This window comes from Trypanosoma conorhini, assembly GCF_003719485.1.
Source record: "Trypanosoma conorhini strain 025E chromosome Unknown Tco_14.4_contig_00027, whole genome shotgun sequence".
Taxonomy (NCBI): domain Eukaryota; phylum Euglenozoa; class Kinetoplastea; order Trypanosomatida; family Trypanosomatidae; genus Trypanosoma; species Trypanosoma conorhini.
Genome location: NW_021704113.1, coordinates 1 through 17,736, shown reverse-complemented (window position 1 = coordinate 17,736; position 17,736 = coordinate 1). Strand labels below are relative to the sequence as shown.

Sequence of the window (17,736 nt, the reverse complement as noted above, 5' to 3'; positions counted from 1 at the left end):
AAGAAAGAAGACGAATTACGAGTAAAAATGAATGGGCTTCCAAAACGAAGAAGCAAAAAGTAAAAAAAAAAAAAAGAAGTTATGCACACATGCTGGCTGGCTAGCTGGCTTGCATACATATATGTGTCTGCATAGTTGTGTGGAATGATAATAATAGTTAAAAGCTGCCTCTCAGGCTTGCTTTTTCGCCTCTGTGCATGCATGCACAGGGGCGAAAACGGTGTGTATCAAATGCCCGACAGGCCCTCGTATGCGTCGGCGTGCTTACATCTTGGAAACCTGTCCTCATTGCTCGGTTTGCTATCTATTTTTTTTTTCTTCTCTCTCTCTGTCCCTCTCTGTGTGTGTACACATACACACAAGCCAGTACCCGTTGCATTGCTTACGTGCACACAGGCACACACACAATTACTTTTGTAAGGCGCGGTGGGTGAAAGAAGGGCTCAGACTGTCTTGTATTCACTCTCGCACAACAAGTATAGCTTTTTATTTATACGTAGGGTGTTTGTGTGCGTGCGTGCGTGCGTGTGTGAGGGTTGACTCGTGGTGGCGCCTGCGGCCTGCGCGGTGGGAAACGGGGGGCTCGTGTAGCATCGCCAACCGCGTCACCGGGCGAAGGTGCGAACCACGGCGTCGCTGCACCGCCGAGAACCCTGCGGTCATCAACAGTGCGAGGAACCCGGAAGAGGGAATCTCTCCGCCTGCACGGCAGTGCGGCGCACGCTTTGCTTGCAAGGCGAGAAAACAAGAGCAGGAAAAAAAGAAGGAAAAAAGGCGGGGAAGAGCGGCGGGTTTATTTGTTTGATTGACTGCCCGGATGCCGCCTCGCAACGGGGTCGCGGGGCACGCGGGCGTGGCGGCCGCACCGACGCGCAGTGGGACGCGGGCGTCGTCGGCTGGAGCCGTCGCCGTCGGCGGGGCGGCCGCGAGGCTGCGGAAGCCCGCGCGGAAGAAGACGCAGCGGCGGCCGTCCACCTCGCCCGCCCCGGCGCCGCGGCCGGGCGCACAGCCGCCGGGGGAGCGCTACTCGCCGCCCAGGCTGCTCCACGCCCAGGACCTGCGCGGAGAGGCGAACGCGCAGGCGCGGCTGCAGACGACCCTCTCACCACGCATGCGCATGTCGGTTTACCCCGCGGGCCGCCGCGCGGCCTCAGGCGGCGCCCTGCATGAGGACAACATCTATGGCAACAAAAGTAGTAGCCCCCCCCTGTCCACTAGTCGAACGCAAAGCGCTGGCTTCCTGCCGTCGTCCGAGCCCAGTACCCCCAGCAACTATGAGGACCCTTCCCGGGAGCTTAGTGAGGCTGGTGCCGCGCAGCGTCCAGTAGGGCCCTTGGTAACCGAAGAATGGGCCCGCAGTATAGTGCAGCCGCAGGACGAGTATCTCTTGTACGAGCGCCAAACCGCAGGGATCAGAAAACGCGAGGAGCGGGTGCGCCTGATGCAGGGGGTGTGGCTGCGTGAGCGGGCACGAGCAGCCGCTGGCCCCAACGAGGGCCTCGCGGCTGCCTTGAGGCCAGCTGAAGCGGCTGTGCCGGTGACCTCCAACGCCCGCCAGCGCAGTTTGAGTCAGCAGCAGCCACGCAACTCACCATCCCTGGAAAGCTTAATATTAGACAGCGAAGAACTCGAGCGCGAGCGCACGGTGTGGATGAATGAGCGTCAGATACGTGCCCGAGGTACGCCCCTGTTGTTTACGCGGCCGCGGCAGCAAACTTTTGGGTCCGATAGAAACCCTTACGGCGGCTGGCAAAAAAGCCGCGGCGCGGTCGCGTCAAGCGACCCTACTGCGCCGACGGCATATGGCGTGGGCGGCGATGCCACTGCCTTGCCCCCGCAGCGGCGAAATTTGGGCGACAATATTATGGTGGCGTCCATCCTGCAACCCGGTTTCACTAACTCGGAGCGTTCCATGTTTACTGCGGCTGGTGCGCCTTCTGCGTCCGCCCCTAGCACTCACAAGCAGCCGGCGTTTCCCGCGGCTGCGCCCGTGTCACTGCCGCAACGATCTGCTGGTGAGACGAGCGGTGCCGAAAGGACGCCGAGTCAAGCAGCCGCCAGCGGCGGCCTTCCACCGGTGTCGTCTTCAACTCTCCTGTTTTTTGACACGGCGGCGCCGGACGTGGCGCGGCTCTTTGATAACCCGCTCTTTCTTCTTCGCGGAGATGAGAACCACGAGCGACTGCTGCTTGCGCAGGCGGAGCATGAGGCACGCGGTCTCTTGCTCAAGCTGCACACCACCTCAGTTCAGAGCGGCCACTCCCTGCTCTCGCCAGGGCCGTCGCGGGGGGAGGAGCCCAAGGCGCGGTACACGCAGGAGGTGTACCTGGGGGTCGGCCCCCCGCGACGACGCGTGGCGCCCACGCCGGTTGCAAGGCCTGCGGGCGGGGCCGCGGGCGCGGGGCACGTAGCTGCGGACAACCACACCGCTTTCAGTGCGGCCGCAGGCGTTGGCGCCGCCCCTCGCCCCTCTGCATTTATCGCCGCTGCGTGGAGGCAGGAGAAGCTGCGCAGCGATGCCCAGGCCCGCTACGTTCTCCTAGACACCCCGTCGCAGCAAAACCCGGCGCCCGCCGCGGGGGCGTCGGAGATGCCGCTCTGCCCCCGCGACAATTCGGAGGAGGGGCCTGTCGAGCACCACAGCCGCGTTGAAGTCCCAGCTAAGAGTAAGGCACGACACCGTGAAGCGGTGGCATCGCTGTCTACTCGCAAGAAGCAACAGGAAAAGACCGCGGCGCATAAACACAAGCGCAAAGCATCCACATCCCCATCACCGACACCGCACCGCGGAGGGGAGAGACTGCGCCGTGAGAAGGCGGCTGCAAACTCCCCCTCGCCATCGCCAGAGCCACTACCGACACCGACACCGACACCGCCGCCGCCGCCGCTGCCGCAACCGCGTCAGGAGGAGGTCGTGGCAGTGGCTGCAGAAAAGCAGCAACACCTGCCTGAGCCGAGGGAGCAACTGCAGCCACAGCCGCAGGGTACGACGCCTCACTTGAATGGGTCTCCTGTTGCTTCACCCGTGAAACGATGTCGTCCTCCGGGTGCTGCGTCGCCCCCGGCGAAGGCCAACGGGGCCGAGGGCGGACGCCCGAGAGAAGCCGTGTGTGCCTGGGATATTGCCTACCCCAGCACCGAGTCCATGTCTCGGTCCCCGTCCGCCTCCTCCTCGCCGGTGCATCACTTGGAGGAGGCGATAGTGAAGCCCTCGACGGAGCTGGAGACTTCAGGCGCAAGTAGAAGAATTGGAATGAATACGGCGGCTTTAGGCGGCCGTGGTGGTGCGTCCCCTACCAAGCACCAGAAACGCATGCAGCAGGAGGCGGTGTCCATTGTGGCGGCCGCGGAATTTTCCTACCGGGAGGGTGAGCCGGATGCAGAGCTCAAGGAATACGTGCAGTTTGCACTGCGGCAAGAGGGGACGCAGGTGAACGCCGGAAAAGGAGCGGAGGAGGACATCATGGGGCTTCCGGGTGTGGCGTGGCTTAAGCGGCACCAGCGTCGCTTGACGAAGGCCGAGGCAAACACGCCCTCCGTCCCCAACGGGGCGGCGCCTGCGACACCGGGCGCGGAGAAAGAAATCGTCAGCGTAAACGTCGACGACATGCTGGACAACTCCGACGACATGCTGGACAACTCCGACGACGGCGCGAGTCAGTGGCTGGAGGAGCTTGGCCACTACACCCGGAACGTGAATGCCGTGCTTGCGGCCTTTGGAAGTCTGTGGCAGGTCCCATTTCAAGACGCCGAGAAGCGAGAGACGCTCCCGCTCGTTGCACGGGCGCAGTTGCTTTTTTTTGACTCTCGCCCTCCTGCCGCAAAGATGGCGGCGGCCGCCGTTGCGGAGAAGGCAAACGAAAAGAACACTTGTAGCACCAACCACAACGGCGAGGCGTCCTCCATTGACGTAAAGTAATAGACGCCGTTGCTGCAAATTGTTACCCTCCCCTCTCCCATTCTTTTTTCCCACTTTTTTTTTTTCTTTGCCTCGAAGCGGGGGCAGGCAAAGGTGGTGAAAGGCAAGCAGGTGATGAAATGATAGACGTAATGGCGCGAAGCGGGAGTGGAGAAAGCGAAGGATATATATATATATATATATATGTGTGTGTGTGTGTGTTATATACTCCCCGGACTGTTTTTGCTGCACCACTGTAGGATCACTACTTGCTCGCGTGTTTCTTTGTTTGTTTGTGTCTTTTCTTTTTTTCGCAGGTGGCGTCTACTGTACTTTAGACATTTCATACCGCAGAGCGCGGGAACGGGCGCGGGGTGCGAGGAGAATGTAAAATGTCTCCTGAAATATAGAGGTCTATGCTTCTCCCTCCCCCTCTCTTTCTTTCCCTCCTAAGGAGAAAGCGAGGAAGAGGGGGGGATGGAATTAGGCGGGTAAGTGCTTTTCTTTTCTTTTTGGATTGTGGCGGCTTTGATTTGGACGGCATCTTCCGCGGAGTTTAGCGCCTGCTGAAAACAGTCCGTAATATCCATGCTTGTTTTGTCCCCTCCCCCCCCCCCCACACACACGCACACACACACTTTTTTTTTTACTTCCTTTTTTTGCCGCCAGTGCGGCGGCGTCGTTGATGCTGCTATTGTCTTTCGGCAGGCTTCCCCGCGCGTAGACGCGTCCTGCGTGTGTGCCCTCCTCCGCTCCCTCTCTTTCCTTCTCTCTCTCTTTCTCTGCGCCTCTCGATGTTTGTTTGTTTGTTTGTCTGTTTTTTTTTATTTTGCTTCCCGCCGTGGTTTGTGCCACGCCTGTTGCTGCGCCGGCGGCACGCACTGAAAAGAGAAAAGGCTCTTTTTTTTTTGTTACTTTTTTTTTAGGCTGCGGGTGGAAGAAAAAAAAGGGGGAGGGGAACAGTGGCGGAGAGTGTGCCTGCTGTGAGCGTCGGCGCAGAAGCAAAAACAAAAAACACGCGGCCATTCGCCGGGGGCGAGGAAAGAGCAAAGAAGAAAAGTGTGTGTGCGTGTGGGGGGGGAGGGGGGGTGCAGGCGGCGGAGAGGTAGCAACTTCTTCGTGTCTCTGTGCGGAGGTGGAGGGGAGGAGGGGTGCGCGACGTAGCGGCCCACGCGCCTCTTCACAGCCCGCTGATGTCCGGTAGAGCGACTCGGGTGGCGTGCCGCTGCGCCGCGGGCTGGCGCCCCTTCGGCGGGGCCGCCGCGCTGGTGCGCGTGGGTTGCCGCAGCCCGACCGTCCCCCTGCGGGCGCGGCCGGGCCTCGCGTTGTGCTGCCAGCACCGCGCCATCGGGCCGCGCCAGTACGCGCCGAAGGGGTTTCGCGAGGCCGCCGGTCGCGCCCCGATGACTTTTGAGTTCGGCGAGGAGTGCAACGAGCTGGCCAAAGTGGCGCACCAGACGAAGAACTACGGCGACGCCGTTAGCCTCTACGACCGGGCGCTGACGATGCGGCGGGAGCGCTACGGCCCCATTCACGAGAAGTGCGCCGCCACGCTGCACAACCTCGGGCGCGTCTTTCTCGACATGCGGGAGCCGGGGGCGGCGGAGAACGCCCTGACGGAGGCCGCCGCGATCTACGAGCAGGTGGAGGGCAATCAGTCCGTGCGCTACGCCGAGAGCCTTGCCCTGCTGGCGCTGGCCTACACGCACCTGAACTTCCTCGACGAGGCGGAGAAGGCGTTTCGCGAGAGCATCAAAATTTTCCGCGACACCTCCTACAACCACGCGCGGCAGTCGTGGCTGCCAGACGACGCGGCGACGGCTGTGACGCTGACGGAGCCGCAGAAGCACCCGCTGGCGTCCGCCGCCCACGCCCTTGCCGACTGTGCCCAGCTCTTTCTGCTGCAGAATCAGGAGCACCGGGCGATTGCGTTTCTGGAGGAAGCGCTTGAAATTCGTCGCTACCTGTACGTCCGGCACAACAAGTACCGCCCCATCATTGCGCAGACGCTCAACAAGTTGTGTGAGCTCAAAAAGGCGATCAACGACGCGACGGGGGCAGAGATGTGCATTAACGAGTGTCTTGAGATTTGCATCGCCACGCTGGGCCGCGACTCCCCGGCGACGGCGCAGGCGACAAGCAGCAAGGCCTCTCTGCTCGCCGCCCGCCGCCAGTTCCGCGAGGCACGGCGCCTGTATGAGGAGAGCACCACAACCTACGCCGTGGCGTTGGGCAAAGACTCGGCGCAATTTGGGCTTGAGCTGGTGAAGCTGGGCCGCATTCAGGAGCTCTGCGACGACTACGTCACCGCGGAGAAGAGCTACGAGCGTGGCATTGAGGTGATTCGCAAGGCGCTAGGGCCGGACACGCTGCAGCTCGCGGAGGCGTACACCTTCCTCGGCTCCCTGCTCGTGAAGCGCCAGGAGCTGACGCGCGCCACTGACCTCTTCCGCGACGCGGTGGGGCTGCGTAAGAGGAAGAACCGCAAGGATCCGCAGCTGGCGTACTTGTACCAGAAACTCGGGGACACTTACGCGATGCGGCGGGAGCCGCACGCGGAGGCGTATTTTCTCTTGGCGATTGAGCAGTTCCGGGAGAACGCCAAGCTGGAGCCGCTGCAGCGGACGTTTCTGACCGACGTCCTGGACGACCTCGGCCTCTTCTACCTCGACTTCCACCACTACGAGAAGGCGGAGCGGTGCCTAAAGGAGGCCCTGGACACCCGCATAGAAATGCTCGGGGAGAGCCACGCCACGGTGGCGTACTCGTACAGCAACTTTGCCCTCCTGTACCTGCACCGCGAGGACACGGAGAACTGTGAGAAGATGTGCCAGGCCGCGCTGGACATGTACGCCAAGACGGCGCGCTCAAACGTGCTCGCGCAGGCCGATGTGTACACAACCTACGGTCAGTGTTGCCACCTGCAGCGTCGCCTGCAGGAGGCGCTGCAGTGGCATGAAAAGGCGTTAAATGTGCGGCGGACGCGTGGGGAGAGTAGCGAGCTTGCCACCGCCGAGTCACTCAATCACATTGCGCGCGTGTACGTGGCAATGAGGCGGTACGCCCCGGCCACAAAGTTCCTGGCGGAGGCAAAGAAGATTGCCTACCAGTTCACCGCGGAGCTGACGCAGTACCTGCGGCAGGAGGTGGCGAAGACGGAGCAGCAGATTCCTCCCATGGAGGAGTGGAGTGCGGAGGACCGCGTCACCGCCACACCGGCGCTCGCCGAGGACACCAGCAACCCGGCGGCCGGGGAGGCGGCGCCCAACTGCTGAAAAAAAAAAACACGTCTATTGCCTCTCCCCACCCCGTTCTGTGGTGGCGGTGGGAGGGGCAAGAAGCACTGGGGAAACATCGGAGAGAACTTTGGCTGAGACGGGAGGCTGACGATTGCCGGCGCTCCCAATGCTTCCCGCCGCGGCACACGAACAAAAAAAGGGTTTGCTAGCAGTAGGGTGAGGCGCAAAAGGAGGAGGAAGCGTTGTTCTCTGTTATTATTATTATTATTTTTTTTTGTGTATGGCTATGCGGCGTCTATCATTGCGTCTGTGCTTGGATAGCTAGCTGCGTCCTCGCTGCACACGCAACTGACGTCTGCGTGTGTGTGTGTATCGTGTGCGTGTTTCTTGCTTGGAGGCCCCGCCTCCCTCCCTCCCTCCCTCCTCTCTCTCTCTCTTCTGAGTTTTTGTGTTTGTTTTCATCGAGAAGTATATATACATTTATACTGCTCCACGCTTCGCGCAGCACGTTGAGGGTGCCACTCGTTCCCCCCCCGCACGCTTAGACTCGCTTGCTCCGTTGGCAGAACTCGCGTACCGTTGCCGCGATGTCGACCAACCGCTACCCGGCCCTGCCGAGCCGCATGTCGCTGATCTCCTTCAAGACGCGGCTGCGCGGGGCGCAGAAGGGGCACTCGCTGCTGAAGAAGAAGGCCGACGCCCTCGCCATCCGCTACCGCACGATCATGGGCGAGCTGCGCAACGCCAAGCTGGAAATGGTGGAGCAAATCAAGGGCTCCTACTTCACCGTCTCCAAGGCGCAGTTTATAGCGGGCGACATTGGGCTCGCAGTGCAGGAGTCGCTGAAGCTGCCGACGTATGCGATGCGGCTCCGCATCGACAACATCGCCGGGGTGCGGGTGCCGAGCTTCTCCGAGCGCGAGGGCGACGAGGGCGACTTCGGCGCGGAGGACGACACGCGGCGGCTGCGGCGGACGGGGACGGCCGGCATCGGGCGCGGCGGGGAGCAGCTGAGGGAGGCGTCGGAGCGGTTTCACGACACACTGCGGCTCCTGGTGAATATTGCCTCGCTGCAGGTTAGCTGGGTGACGCTCGACATCGCGCAGAAGGTCACCAACCGCCGCGTCAACGCGCTGGAGAAGGTGGTGATCCCCCGCGTGCAGAACACGCTGGGCTACATCACCTCCGAGTTGGACGAGCAGGAGCGGGAGGAGTTCTTTCGGCTCAAGATGGTGCAGAAGAAGAAGCGGCAGCTGCAGGCAAGGAAGGCAGAGGAGGCGGCCCTCGCGCAGACGGAGCCCCGCACAGGCCCCGCTGCAGTCAAGAACGCACTCGCCATGGCGAGCGTCGACGGCGACGCTGCCGCCGGGGTGGACGAGGCAGATATGGTCGTGTAGCCCTAAGTGCACGCCGCAAATATATATTTATGGCTCCCTCCCTCCCTGCCTCGCCTGGTGTGCGTCTGTGTGTGTGTATTGGAGAAGGAACAGAAAACCCCCCAACAAAAAGAAAAGGACAAAGATATATATATATACGAGTGCATTTATTTATTTATTAAAAAACGCAGAATTTATCGGTACATCAAACCGACCAAGCTTCCTTTGGCCTCCGCATTTACTACCTATGACTGTCTGTCTGTCTGTGTGTGTGTGTGTGTGTGTGTGTGTTGCCGTTGTTGTTCTTGTTGATTGCTGCTATATCGCTCTGTTCCTTCCGGAGTGGGCGGGCGTGATCGAGTCTGCGGACGCTGCGTCTCCCCTCTTCGTCTTCTTCCGTTGCGCCGTTCCCCCTCTCCCCCCACTGTGCGCGCAGAGGCTCCACGCACGCACCTGAAGGCACAGCAACAACGAGGGCAAGCGAATGGCCAGGGGGGGCGCGGCGAGGGAGCGGGCGGAACTGGAGGGCCTCCGACCGGGCGGGCTGCTCCACTACGACTACCGCAGCGCCGCCGCGAAGGCGGTGAAGCTTCCCGAGACGCTGCGGATTGTTCAGTGGAACATTGAGCGTGGGATTCAGTACGAGCGCATCGTGCAGACGCTGCGGGCCCTGCGCGCCGACGTTATACTGTTGCAGGAGGTGGACATCAACTGCCGGCGCTCGGGGTACCGGAACGTCGCCCGCGACCTCGCCGAGGCGCTGGGGATGGAGATGTACTTCGCCTGCGAGTTCGAGGAGCTCGACGCGGCGGACCGGCCGCCGGTGCACGCTGTGGGCCCACTCTCGCCGCCGGCAACCGCCACAGCGGAGGCGGGCAACGACGATGGCGCCTCCTCGCACAGGCGAGGGCGCCGCTTCCACGGCAATGCCATCCTCTCCGCAAGCGCCACTCTCAGTGATCCCCGCGTGATTCGGCACACGGCGGGCGTGGACTGGGAAACGGAGGGGTGCAAGCGGCATGAGCCGCGGCATGGATTTCGCAGCGTCTTGCGCTGCCGCATTCACTGCAGTGAACGCACGCATCCGCAGATGCCGGCGCTGTACCTGTACTGCTGCCATTTTGAGGTGTTTTGCGGGGCGCTGTCGCGGGTGCGACAGCTGCTGGACGTCCTCCGCGACGCCGCCGCTGTGCTCAAGGAGGAGAAGCAGCAAGCAGCCTCGTACGACCAGTACTACAAGCACTACCAGCAGCAGCAGTCGGCCTTTATTATTGCTGGCGACTTGAACACCATGGCGGATGGCATTGTGCGTTTCTCGCCGGGGCTTGCACTGGGGCGGCTACGCTTCCTTGCCGTGGGGGAAAAGGAGGCATGTTGGCTGCAGCGCAAAGTGCTGTCACGTCACATGCATCGCGTGACACGGGGTTGCTGCCCCTTTTCCCACCGCTTCCTCTGCTACCTGCTCGCTAAGATGCATGACACCGTTTGGAACAGTGACCTGGTGTGGCGCTGGGCCTACGGCTTCTCCGCCGACGAGATCGCCGCGTTGGACAATCGCTCGCTCTGCTTCTACGACCCAGGCGACAAGGCGCTCTCGATCACGCTCGACAACCCGGCCTACCACGGCTTTGTGCGGGGCAAGCTTGATTGGCTGCTGCTGAGCAACCTGGCGGTGGCGCCGCCCACGCTCACGGAGGAGGCCGTTGCGGCGCTGAAAGAGTGCGGCTCCATAACCGCAGCGAGCGCCTCCTCGCTCGCGGCGCTGCGGCAGAAGATGCTGCTGCCACCGCACGGCTACGTGTTGTTTAACGAGCACTTCGATGCCTCCGACCATAAAGGCCTGCTGATGCATGTCCGGCAGCACTGCGGGGTGCCGCAGGAGACGTACCCGGAGGACGGCGCCGCGTACACCACGTCGTGGGCTCACGTCGGATTTTTCGCGCTCACACGGGCACTGCCGTGGGCTGCGCTGGCGTTCGTGCTCTACAAGCGATGTCAGCGGTGGCGCCAGCTGTAGAGAGGCGCGTGCAGGAGAAAAAAGTAAAACAAGCCAAGGAGAATTTTCGTTGGGAAGCACGAAACGTTGCTCATCAATATCGAGTGGGTGGGAGGAGAGGCGTGGGTTCCGCGCCGAAGGAAAGACGAGGGGAAAAGAAGTGTTTCTGTGCGTGAGTGAGTGAGTGAGTGAGTGAGAGAGAGAGAGAGATAGATAGGCAAAGGGAATGGCTGCGTTTTGTGCTTGCAGGCGCGTGCATGTGCCGCCTGCTTGGGTTTCACCCTCACAACTCTCCCTCTTTCCCGCTGGCGATTGTGCCTGTGCCACACACACTGCAAAGGAAATGCCGCGGCTGCCGGTGTGGTTTGGCGGGGCCGCACTCGCCAGCGGCGGGTACTACGTCTTCTACCACCACTTCTACACCCCTCGCCACACGACGCGGCGGAGACACGAGTCGGCAGTTGAGGCGGAGAAGTTGAAGCTGCAGTCCGTCCTGCAGCGCTACGCCGTGTTGCGGCAAATGGTACAAAAACTGCAGCAGAGCAGTGCAGCGGCGACGAACCGGGAGCGTCTGTACATTTACTGTGAGCTGCAGCAGTTGCGGGAGGCGTTTTACACCCTCCCGATGCGGGCGCAATCCGCGTCGGAGAAGCAGAGCGTGCTGCAGGACCTCGACGCCGTGGAGGTGACACACTGCACGGCACTGAACTTTAGGGACGGGGCTCTGACGCTGCGGCAGATGATCACCTGCCAGTTCTGTTTTGGCCTCTACGTGGTCTGCTTCTGTCTGCTGGATCCTGTCCTGCGACGGGTGCAGTGCGAGGCCGTGGAGCGGGCGCGGCGACGCGGGCTGCACGCCGTCTCACGGTGGATGCTGCACCGCCTGCGTATTCCTGTGACCATGACGTTGGAGGACACGTTGCCCTGCAAAAATGACCACAGCGACGGAGCGGAGGCGGCGTACATCGTGTTCAGCCCGCAGCACTGGATCGAAGTGGTAGGCTTCTGGGCGTGTCCGACCAACCCACTGCTGACAAACATGCGCGTGCGGTGTCTGTCGGCTTGCGATGCTGTTCCCTTCGAGCTGCACTGGCGCGGGCGCTGGGAACGCATGCAGAAGGAGCTCCAGGACCCCGCCGCAGCGGTGGTGGGCGAGGCGGCGGTTAGAAGCCCGACGGTGCAGTCGTCGTTCGGCTACCCGCTCGCAACGCGTGTGGGGCGCGGGGATGGGAGGTGTGACGGCGGCACGGACCCTGCGGACTCCACCACCGGCGCTGCCGCGCTGCGATTGCTTCCAGTTGCCTCTGCCGGAATGCCCCGTGTACTTTTTGTGGGTGACGCGGTGGCACGGAGCGACGTGCGCGCGCGGCCCACGCTGCACGAGGTGTACACAAACGTGCAGCAGCGACAATTTGTCGTGAAGCACGACGTTGCTAAAGGAAGCAAAACTCAGAGTGACGCGGGCGGCCGTGACGCGGCGCTTGCGCAGCTGCGTGCCTGGCGGCAGCGCGGCGGTGTGCCGGTGTGGCACAGTGTGGAGTGGGGCTCCGTCTACGGCGATGTGGGGCCTGCGGGAAACCGCGACCGGCGGGAGCTGGTCTTTCGTGTCGGTCGTCTTTGCTCCGCGCGGGAGTTGGTGATGCGGCAGGTGGAGCTGCAGCAGCGTCTGCTGCAGCAGGCCGGGGGTGACGCAGAGGAGGTGTGTCTCCTTTGAGTTTGGGAACGAGACTGAAACGGGGCGCCGCAGAGAATCTGTTCATCATTTTTCATTCATGGCTTTGTTGTTGTTGTTTTTTGTTTGTTTGCTTGCGTGTGTGTGTGTGTGTGTCTTTTTATTCGTGTGTACGTGCCCTTCTTGCTTTATCCCTTCTTTTTCTCTCTGCCTGCAGCGTGAAGCTGCTGCCTCGGTGACGGGGGAGGGGTGGGGGCGGAACAGGCGTGAGGAGGCGGAGTCGTCGCGTCGCGTGGCGGAGGGTGCGGGGGATGCCTCGCTTCTGCCTGCGCTGCACGCGAAGGGGGCCGCTTTGCCGGTTGGCCGCAGACGCCGCGGGGGCGGGGGCCGCGGCCGCCGTGACGTCGCGTCGGTATCGAGGCTCACACGAGCGCGAGGACGTCGACGGCACCGGCACCGGCAACGTCGCGAAGGGGGAAGCCGCGGAAGGTCCCACGCAGCGGCTGCAGGCTGCCGCGGCGAGGGCGGTGCGGTACCCGCAGGTGCGTGTGGCACTTCGCCCGTCCGCGGTGGAAGAGGCGGAGCCCGGCCTCGAAAAGGCGCCGCAGCGGCAGGGGACGGTGGCGGCGGAGGAGGATGAGCTGCAGGCGTTCCTGCGCGAGAAGCGGTGTGAGGTGGAGGGGGCCCACTTGGAGCGCAACGCCGCCATCCCGTACCCCACGCACCCCGACGACGTGGTGCCGGAGTTCCGCCGCATTAAGCGGCATCAGGCGATTGTGGTGGTCGCCACGGACCCTGACTACCCCGTCTTTGCGCGGCAGGATCAGTTTGTGCAGCTGCCGCCGCCCGAAAGTCACCCGTGGGTAAAGAACACGCCCATCGGGCCGTTTGTCGTGCACGGTGACGGGCAGCTCGGTGTCGTGGGCAGCGGCGAGGTTGGCTTTGACGACGGGCATGCGGCGGCGGCGCTGCCACGCAGCTTTCGTGGACTGCAGCACCGCTCCGTCCTCCAGCAACGCCTCCCGGAGAAGAACGGCAAGGTGATTCAGGACGCCGTCGTGAAGAACAGCTTCACTCTCACCGGTCGGGGGGTTTTCGCGACGAGGGACATTGCGGCAGGGGAGACTCTCATGGTTGTGCGCGACACGGCCAGCAACCTTGGGGTGAAGGGCGAGGTGGAGCGGCTGGTTGAGATGTGCAGTGAGGTGCTGCTCACCGCCTACGAGGGGGGTCCGGCAGAGCTGAGTTATTTGCACGACTGGGTTTTCACCGGCCAGCCCTCGTCGTTGCTGGAGTTTTGGCCGGCGTCCGCCACGGAGCGGGTGCTGGAGCGCATCGGCGGCGTCGAGGTCTTGCACGCGCTGGAGTTGCACAACATTCACGTTGCCCGCCTCGCCGCCATTATCGACATGAACAGCTTCCTCGTGGAGTCCTCCTACGCGGTGCGGAAGGGCATGGCGTACTTCCCCGAGGCGGGATTCCTCAACCACAGCTGCGCCCCGAATGCGACCTACGACGTGCTGCCGGAGCACACCTTCCGAGAGTCGGAGTACTACCTGGACGAGGTCGCCGCCGGCGCACCGCCTCCAGTCCCGCAGGATGCCGCCATTGCAAACCGGAGCCACGCGGCGGATGCGACCATGGCAGGCGCGGCAGACGCAGCCACGGCCCGCGAGTTGACAACGGCGACGGCGGTGCAATACCTGTTTTGCTGCCGCGCCACCGCCAACATCCCCGCTGGGGCGGAAATCCTGATCAGCTACGTCCCGCCCGAGTGGTCCTTTGACAATCGTCAGTACGTGTTGCACGATCGCTACCGCTTCTGGTGCAAGTGCTCAAAGTGTGCCCCCACGCTGGACGCCACGTATGCCCGGGTGCCAAGGTTCATTGTTTTGATGTTATTTTTTAGTATTTTGCTGCAGCTGCTCGTGCTGCATCAGCGCGACGTGGAACAGGCGGCCGCGCGTGAAGCTTCGGCGACGGAGGAATCCTTTGCCCTACACGGAGAAGAGGCTGACGACGGCGAAGCTGATGGTGATGGTCAAGCCGCGGGGGTGCGGCGACGGCGCCAGCGCCCGCCACGACCCCGCCCACGTGGGTTATTTGAGCTGCTTGAGGAGGATAGGCTGCAGGATCTGTACGCCCTTGACAGAGGCCGCATACCTGCGCCGCTTGCCAACGATCCGTGGGCGCGGCCACCGCGGTAGCCGCAGGAAGAAGGGAACGCGCGGCGTGTGGCGGAGAGGCACACGCTGCGCAGACACAAGGAGGGCAACAACTGTAGAAGTGTGTGTGTGTGTGTGTGTGTGTGTGTTGGCGTCCCGCGGAACGTTACGCGTGCGTTGCTTGCAGTAACATGCATGCGTGATAAACCAACCTTCACTGCATAGGAGGAGAGGCTTGGAATGGCCTGCGTGCATGTATTGAATTTATCCACGCCTTCTTTCCTTCCTCCTTGTTTCTTTCGTTGCTTCCTGCCTTCTCACTGTGCAATGCAAAGCTCAAGTGCAGAGGGAAATGCACGGAGGTGCCGCTGCGCCTCTGTGGCGGCTGAAGGTCATCAACGGCTGCCAACGCAATGATGACCTGCTGCTTCCGGTGGTGCCGCAGTCGTCGCTGCTGCGGCCGTTCTATACCCACTGGCGCGACGAGGACGAGGAGCGCCAGAGCGCGAGACGCCCCGCTGAGGCGACGTCGGCGTCGGGCAGCCGCCCCGACGGCGCGACGACGCGGAAGTCGAAGAAAAAAAAGATGAAGTCGTCCGCAGCCCGCCGTTGCACGATCGCCCCACGCGACTGGCTTAAGCGAATCCCGCACCTCGTCTTGGGGCGCCACACGTGTCTTCCGCGGCCATGTCGGCTGCGGCACGCCTGCGTGAGTCGGCTGCACTGCCGCGTGGTGTACGTGGGCGACGCTGCCACGCACAGGCAGCTGCTGTCAAAATATCCTGCTGCAGCTCGCGGAGACGCGGCGGGTGCCACACGCGCCAGCGCCGAGGCGAAGGAGGGCGAGGCGAGCCTCTTCACGGGGCCGTACTACCGCCTGATCAACTTTGGCGCCAACCCGCTCTACGTCAATGAAAAGCCGCTGCCCGCCGGCGAGAGTAGGGCGCTGCGCGAGCACGACTTTGTAGCCTTTCTGGAGAACCCCTTTGATGCGGAGGCCGGCGTGCTGCACCCGCTGCAGCCCGCGGAAGCCGCCGCGACAGCAAACGACGCTAACGCGACAGGGCCGATAGACGCCACAGACGGGCAGGAGCCGGGAGCCACTGCGCCCACCGCCCGTGCCCTGTTTGGCAGCGCGAGCACCGCAACTGCGGCGGGGGAGGCATCCGCGCCGGCATGCGGTTTAGAGGCCAGCGAAGGGGCATGTGTTCCCCCGCTCTTCGTGGAGGTCAACGGGGTTCGCCTTGCACGCTACCGGCCGCGGTGTGTCCCGCCTGACGTCCTTCAGCGCCTCGGCGCGGCAGCTGCCACCCTATCTGGCGGTGCGGCCACGCCAGCGCGACGTCCGCAGTTCGCCGTGGAACACAACCGCCTTCTGGCGGGCCTGACGAGCGAGCCGGGTGGTCGCCGTCTCCCCGATGCTGAGGCGAAGGTGAGCGTCGTGGCGGAGTTGAAGAGCCCGGCGCAGCAGTTCGGCTGCGCTGCTGCCACGGCGGCCCTCGCGGAGAAGAGTGCGGGCTGTTCCACACCACCACCGAAGTGCCCCGCGGCTGACGAGGCGCCAGCGGGGCGGGGAGGACACAACACCGTGGCGGAAGCGGCGGAGGACGACGAGGGCGCTGACATCGTCGGCGACGTCGTCTCGCCGCTGCGGCAGCGACTGGTGTCATCGCCTCGGCGCGGCGGCAGCAGTCGCGCCTCCAGGACGCCCGAAGCAAAGGGCTGCCGTGCCGCCGCCAGCGGCCACGCAGCATGCGGTGGGGAAGTGGATCCAACCGCGGCAATGCCGCCGCCGTTCACCGTCGTTCCACCGCGGCTGCCCGTCTACGTCTTTGCGCGGCGCAGCCCGAGTCCTGAGGAGTTTACGCGTCAAGCCCCGTCCATTGGCCGCTTCAGGCCGCGGCTGCCGAGAGGAAACGAGGAAGAGGAGGCGAAGAAGCGTCGCGCCGCCGCGGACGCCGCAGGCACCCCGTCCCAGACGGAGCTGGCGATGACGGAGTGGGTACAGGAGCATCCGGCAGAGGCGACGACGCCGCAGCACCGTCGCGGGCGCGCCAAACGAAGTCGCAAGCGACGACGCGGCGATCGCTAGATGCCGGCACAAGACGCGAGCTGCAGCGGTGGAGGACGGCGGCATCTTACGTGTTCTCTTTCTCTTTCTCTTTCTCGAGGCAACAACTCCCTCTCTCTTTTTTTTTTCTAATGCGCCGTTGTTTCCCTCGTTGTCTTTGCCGTCGTCGTCGGGGGGGGGGGGGTGTCTGTTTGCCCTCGCCCTCTGCCTTGCACCGCGTGTGCGTGTGCGTGTTTGTACGGACGGATGCGCCTCTTTCTCCACTCTCCTCCAGTAGGATCAAACGCGCACCTGCCACCAAACTAAGGGAAAGAAAGGAAAAATTAAAAACAAAAAAGGAAGAAGAAAAAAAAAGAACAGGGACAAGGGACAAGGGAAGATTAAGAGCGAAAAGCATTCCTGTGTTTCTTCGCCTTTGTTTCCCCCACCTGGTTTGTTTGTTTTTTTCGCTTCCTGCATTCCCGCGGTTTATTCACTTTTCGCCGTCGGCGTTGTCGTAGTCGTCGATAGTTTTATTACTTTTGTTATTGCTATTATTCGCCCGTCAAGGAAACTGAAGGAAAATGCCGCCCAAGCGCCTCGCCCACGTCCAAGCCCTACGTGACACCTTCACGGAGGCGGAGAGCTGCGCCGTGGTGGAGCGGTGGGCCACGGAAACGGTCTGTCACCTGGAGGGACTCGCACAGCAGGCGGTGGCGCAGTACGCCAGCGTGCAGGAGGCGGCGTACACGTGCGACGCCGCAAAGCAAACGCCAGCGGACATCTTGTCCATCCTGCGCAGCTACCAGTACCTCTGCCAGGGCGTCTACAGAGACGCGGAGGTGGTCCGCACCGTCGTCGCCGTGCGACTGCCGGAGCTGAAGGAGGAGGATAACTTGGGGGTCGGCGTGCAGCACGCCATCCTGCGCATGCTGGACGAGGTACAAAACAAAACCCTGGGCGCCGGCGGTACGGGTGAGAAGAGCAGCGGCGTGAAGGCACAAACAAGCGTGTACGCCCTGCGGGAGTACCTGGAGGCCCGCGGCGGTGTGGAGGAGAAGCTCCTTGGCACGCCAGCTGAGGGCAGCGAGAAGGGCAAAGAGGGCAGCAAGAGCCCCTCCGTGTTGCTGCAGCTGCGGCAGTTGGACGCCGACGCCCTGCTGAAGGTGGAGCTGTCTGCCCTGCAGCTGGTGTCCTCGATGCGCGCCTTCATCAACGCGTACGCACTCAACTGGAGGAAGTTGATTGAGCCACGCACTGGGGGAGACCGCATGGTGAGCTAAAGCGGGGAGACTTGTAGCAAAGGCATGCTGGGGCGCGCGCCCGCACTGCAGGGGAGG

At 62.8% G+C, this 17,736-nt stretch overlaps 8 protein-coding genes across 8 annotated transcripts, besides 20 other annotated features; all 8 read left to right on the top strand.

The window, feature by feature from the left end:
* Positions 1-91: 91 nt before the first annotated feature.
* Positions 92-113: a microsatellite.
* Positions 114-316: 203 nt separating this feature from the next.
* Positions 317-340: a microsatellite.
* A 166-nt stretch (positions 341-506) lies between these two features.
* Positions 507-565: a microsatellite.
* A 252-nt stretch (positions 566-817) lies between these two features.
* Tco025E_00957 (uncharacterized protein) lies at positions 818-3,919 on the top strand (the record flags this gene model as incomplete). The annotated part of the gene is made up of 1 exon (XM_029367896.1): positions 818-3,919. The coding sequence occupies one exon, from the start codon at positions 818-820 to the stop codon at positions 3,917-3,919; it is 3,102 nt and encodes a 1,033-aa protein (XP_029232007.1).
* Positions 3,920-4,082: 163 nt separating this feature from the next.
* Positions 4,083-4,104: a microsatellite.
* Positions 4,104-4,120: a microsatellite.
* A 56-nt stretch (positions 4,121-4,176) lies between these two features.
* Positions 4,177-4,209: a sequence feature (A-rich).
* Positions 4,210-4,515: 306 nt separating this feature from the next.
* Positions 4,516-4,536: a microsatellite.
* A 157-nt stretch (positions 4,537-4,693) lies between these two features.
* Positions 4,694-4,728: a microsatellite.
* Positions 4,729-4,798: 70 nt separating this feature from the next.
* Positions 4,799-4,822: a microsatellite.
* A 269-nt stretch (positions 4,823-5,091) lies between these two features.
* On the top strand, positions 5,092-7,173 carry Tco025E_00956 (TPR-repeat-containing protein; the record flags this gene model as incomplete). The annotated part of the gene is made up of 1 exon (XM_029367895.1): positions 5,092-7,173. The coding sequence occupies one exon, from the start codon at positions 5,092-5,094 to the stop codon at positions 7,171-7,173; it is 2,082 nt and encodes a 693-aa protein (XP_029232006.1).
* A 216-nt stretch (positions 7,174-7,389) lies between these two features.
* Positions 7,390-7,412: a microsatellite.
* A 78-nt stretch (positions 7,413-7,490) lies between these two features.
* Positions 7,491-7,521: a microsatellite.
* A 19-nt stretch (positions 7,522-7,540) lies between these two features.
* Positions 7,541-7,577: a microsatellite.
* A 147-nt stretch (positions 7,578-7,724) lies between these two features.
* On the top strand, positions 7,725-8,534 carry Tco025E_00955 (putative vacuolar ATP synthase subunit d; the record flags this gene model as incomplete). Its single annotated transcript, XM_029367894.1, has 1 exon — positions 7,725-8,534. The coding sequence occupies one exon, from the start codon at positions 7,725-7,727 to the stop codon at positions 8,532-8,534; it is 810 nt and encodes a 269-aa protein (XP_029232005.1).
* A 33-nt stretch (positions 8,535-8,567) lies between these two features.
* Positions 8,568-8,590: a microsatellite.
* A 187-nt stretch (positions 8,591-8,777) lies between these two features.
* Positions 8,778-8,804: a microsatellite.
* A 193-nt stretch (positions 8,805-8,997) lies between these two features.
* On the top strand, positions 8,998-10,530 carry Tco025E_00954 (uncharacterized protein; the record flags this gene model as incomplete). Its single annotated transcript, XM_029367893.1, has 1 exon — positions 8,998-10,530. The coding sequence occupies one exon, from the start codon at positions 8,998-9,000 to the stop codon at positions 10,528-10,530; it is 1,533 nt and encodes a 510-aa protein (XP_029232004.1).
* A 151-nt stretch (positions 10,531-10,681) lies between these two features.
* Positions 10,682-10,706: a microsatellite.
* Positions 10,707-10,735: 29 nt separating this feature from the next.
* On the top strand, positions 10,736-12,223 carry Tco025E_00953 (uncharacterized protein; the record flags this gene model as incomplete). The annotated part of the gene is made up of 1 exon (XM_029367892.1): positions 10,736-12,223. The coding sequence occupies one exon, from the start codon at positions 10,736-10,738 to the stop codon at positions 12,221-12,223; it is 1,488 nt and encodes a 495-aa protein (XP_029232003.1).
* A 64-nt stretch (positions 12,224-12,287) lies between these two features.
* Positions 12,288-12,312: a microsatellite.
* Positions 12,289-12,353: a microsatellite.
* A 139-nt stretch (positions 12,354-12,492) lies between these two features.
* On the top strand, positions 12,493-14,388 carry Tco025E_00952 (uncharacterized protein; the record flags this gene model as incomplete). The annotated part of the gene is made up of 1 exon (XM_029367891.1): positions 12,493-14,388. The coding sequence occupies one exon, from the start codon at positions 12,493-12,495 to the stop codon at positions 14,386-14,388; it is 1,896 nt and encodes a 631-aa protein (XP_029232002.1).
* A 79-nt stretch (positions 14,389-14,467) lies between these two features.
* Positions 14,468-14,495: a microsatellite.
* A 203-nt stretch (positions 14,496-14,698) lies between these two features.
* Tco025E_00951 (uncharacterized protein) lies at positions 14,699-16,438 on the top strand (the record flags this gene model as incomplete). Its single annotated transcript, XM_029367890.1, has 1 exon — positions 14,699-16,438. The coding sequence occupies one exon, from the start codon at positions 14,699-14,701 to the stop codon at positions 16,436-16,438; it is 1,740 nt and encodes a 579-aa protein (XP_029232001.1).
* Positions 16,439-16,725: 287 nt separating this feature from the next.
* Positions 16,726-16,774: a microsatellite.
* Positions 16,775-16,896: 122 nt separating this feature from the next.
* Positions 16,897-16,923: a microsatellite.
* A 57-nt stretch (positions 16,924-16,980) lies between these two features.
* On the top strand, positions 16,981-17,679 carry Tco025E_00950 (proteasome activator protein PA26; the record flags this gene model as incomplete). Its single annotated transcript, XM_029367889.1, has 1 exon — positions 16,981-17,679. The coding sequence occupies one exon, from the start codon at positions 16,981-16,983 to the stop codon at positions 17,677-17,679; it is 699 nt and encodes a 232-aa protein (XP_029232000.1).
* Between the last annotated feature and the right edge of the window lie 57 nt (positions 17,680-17,736).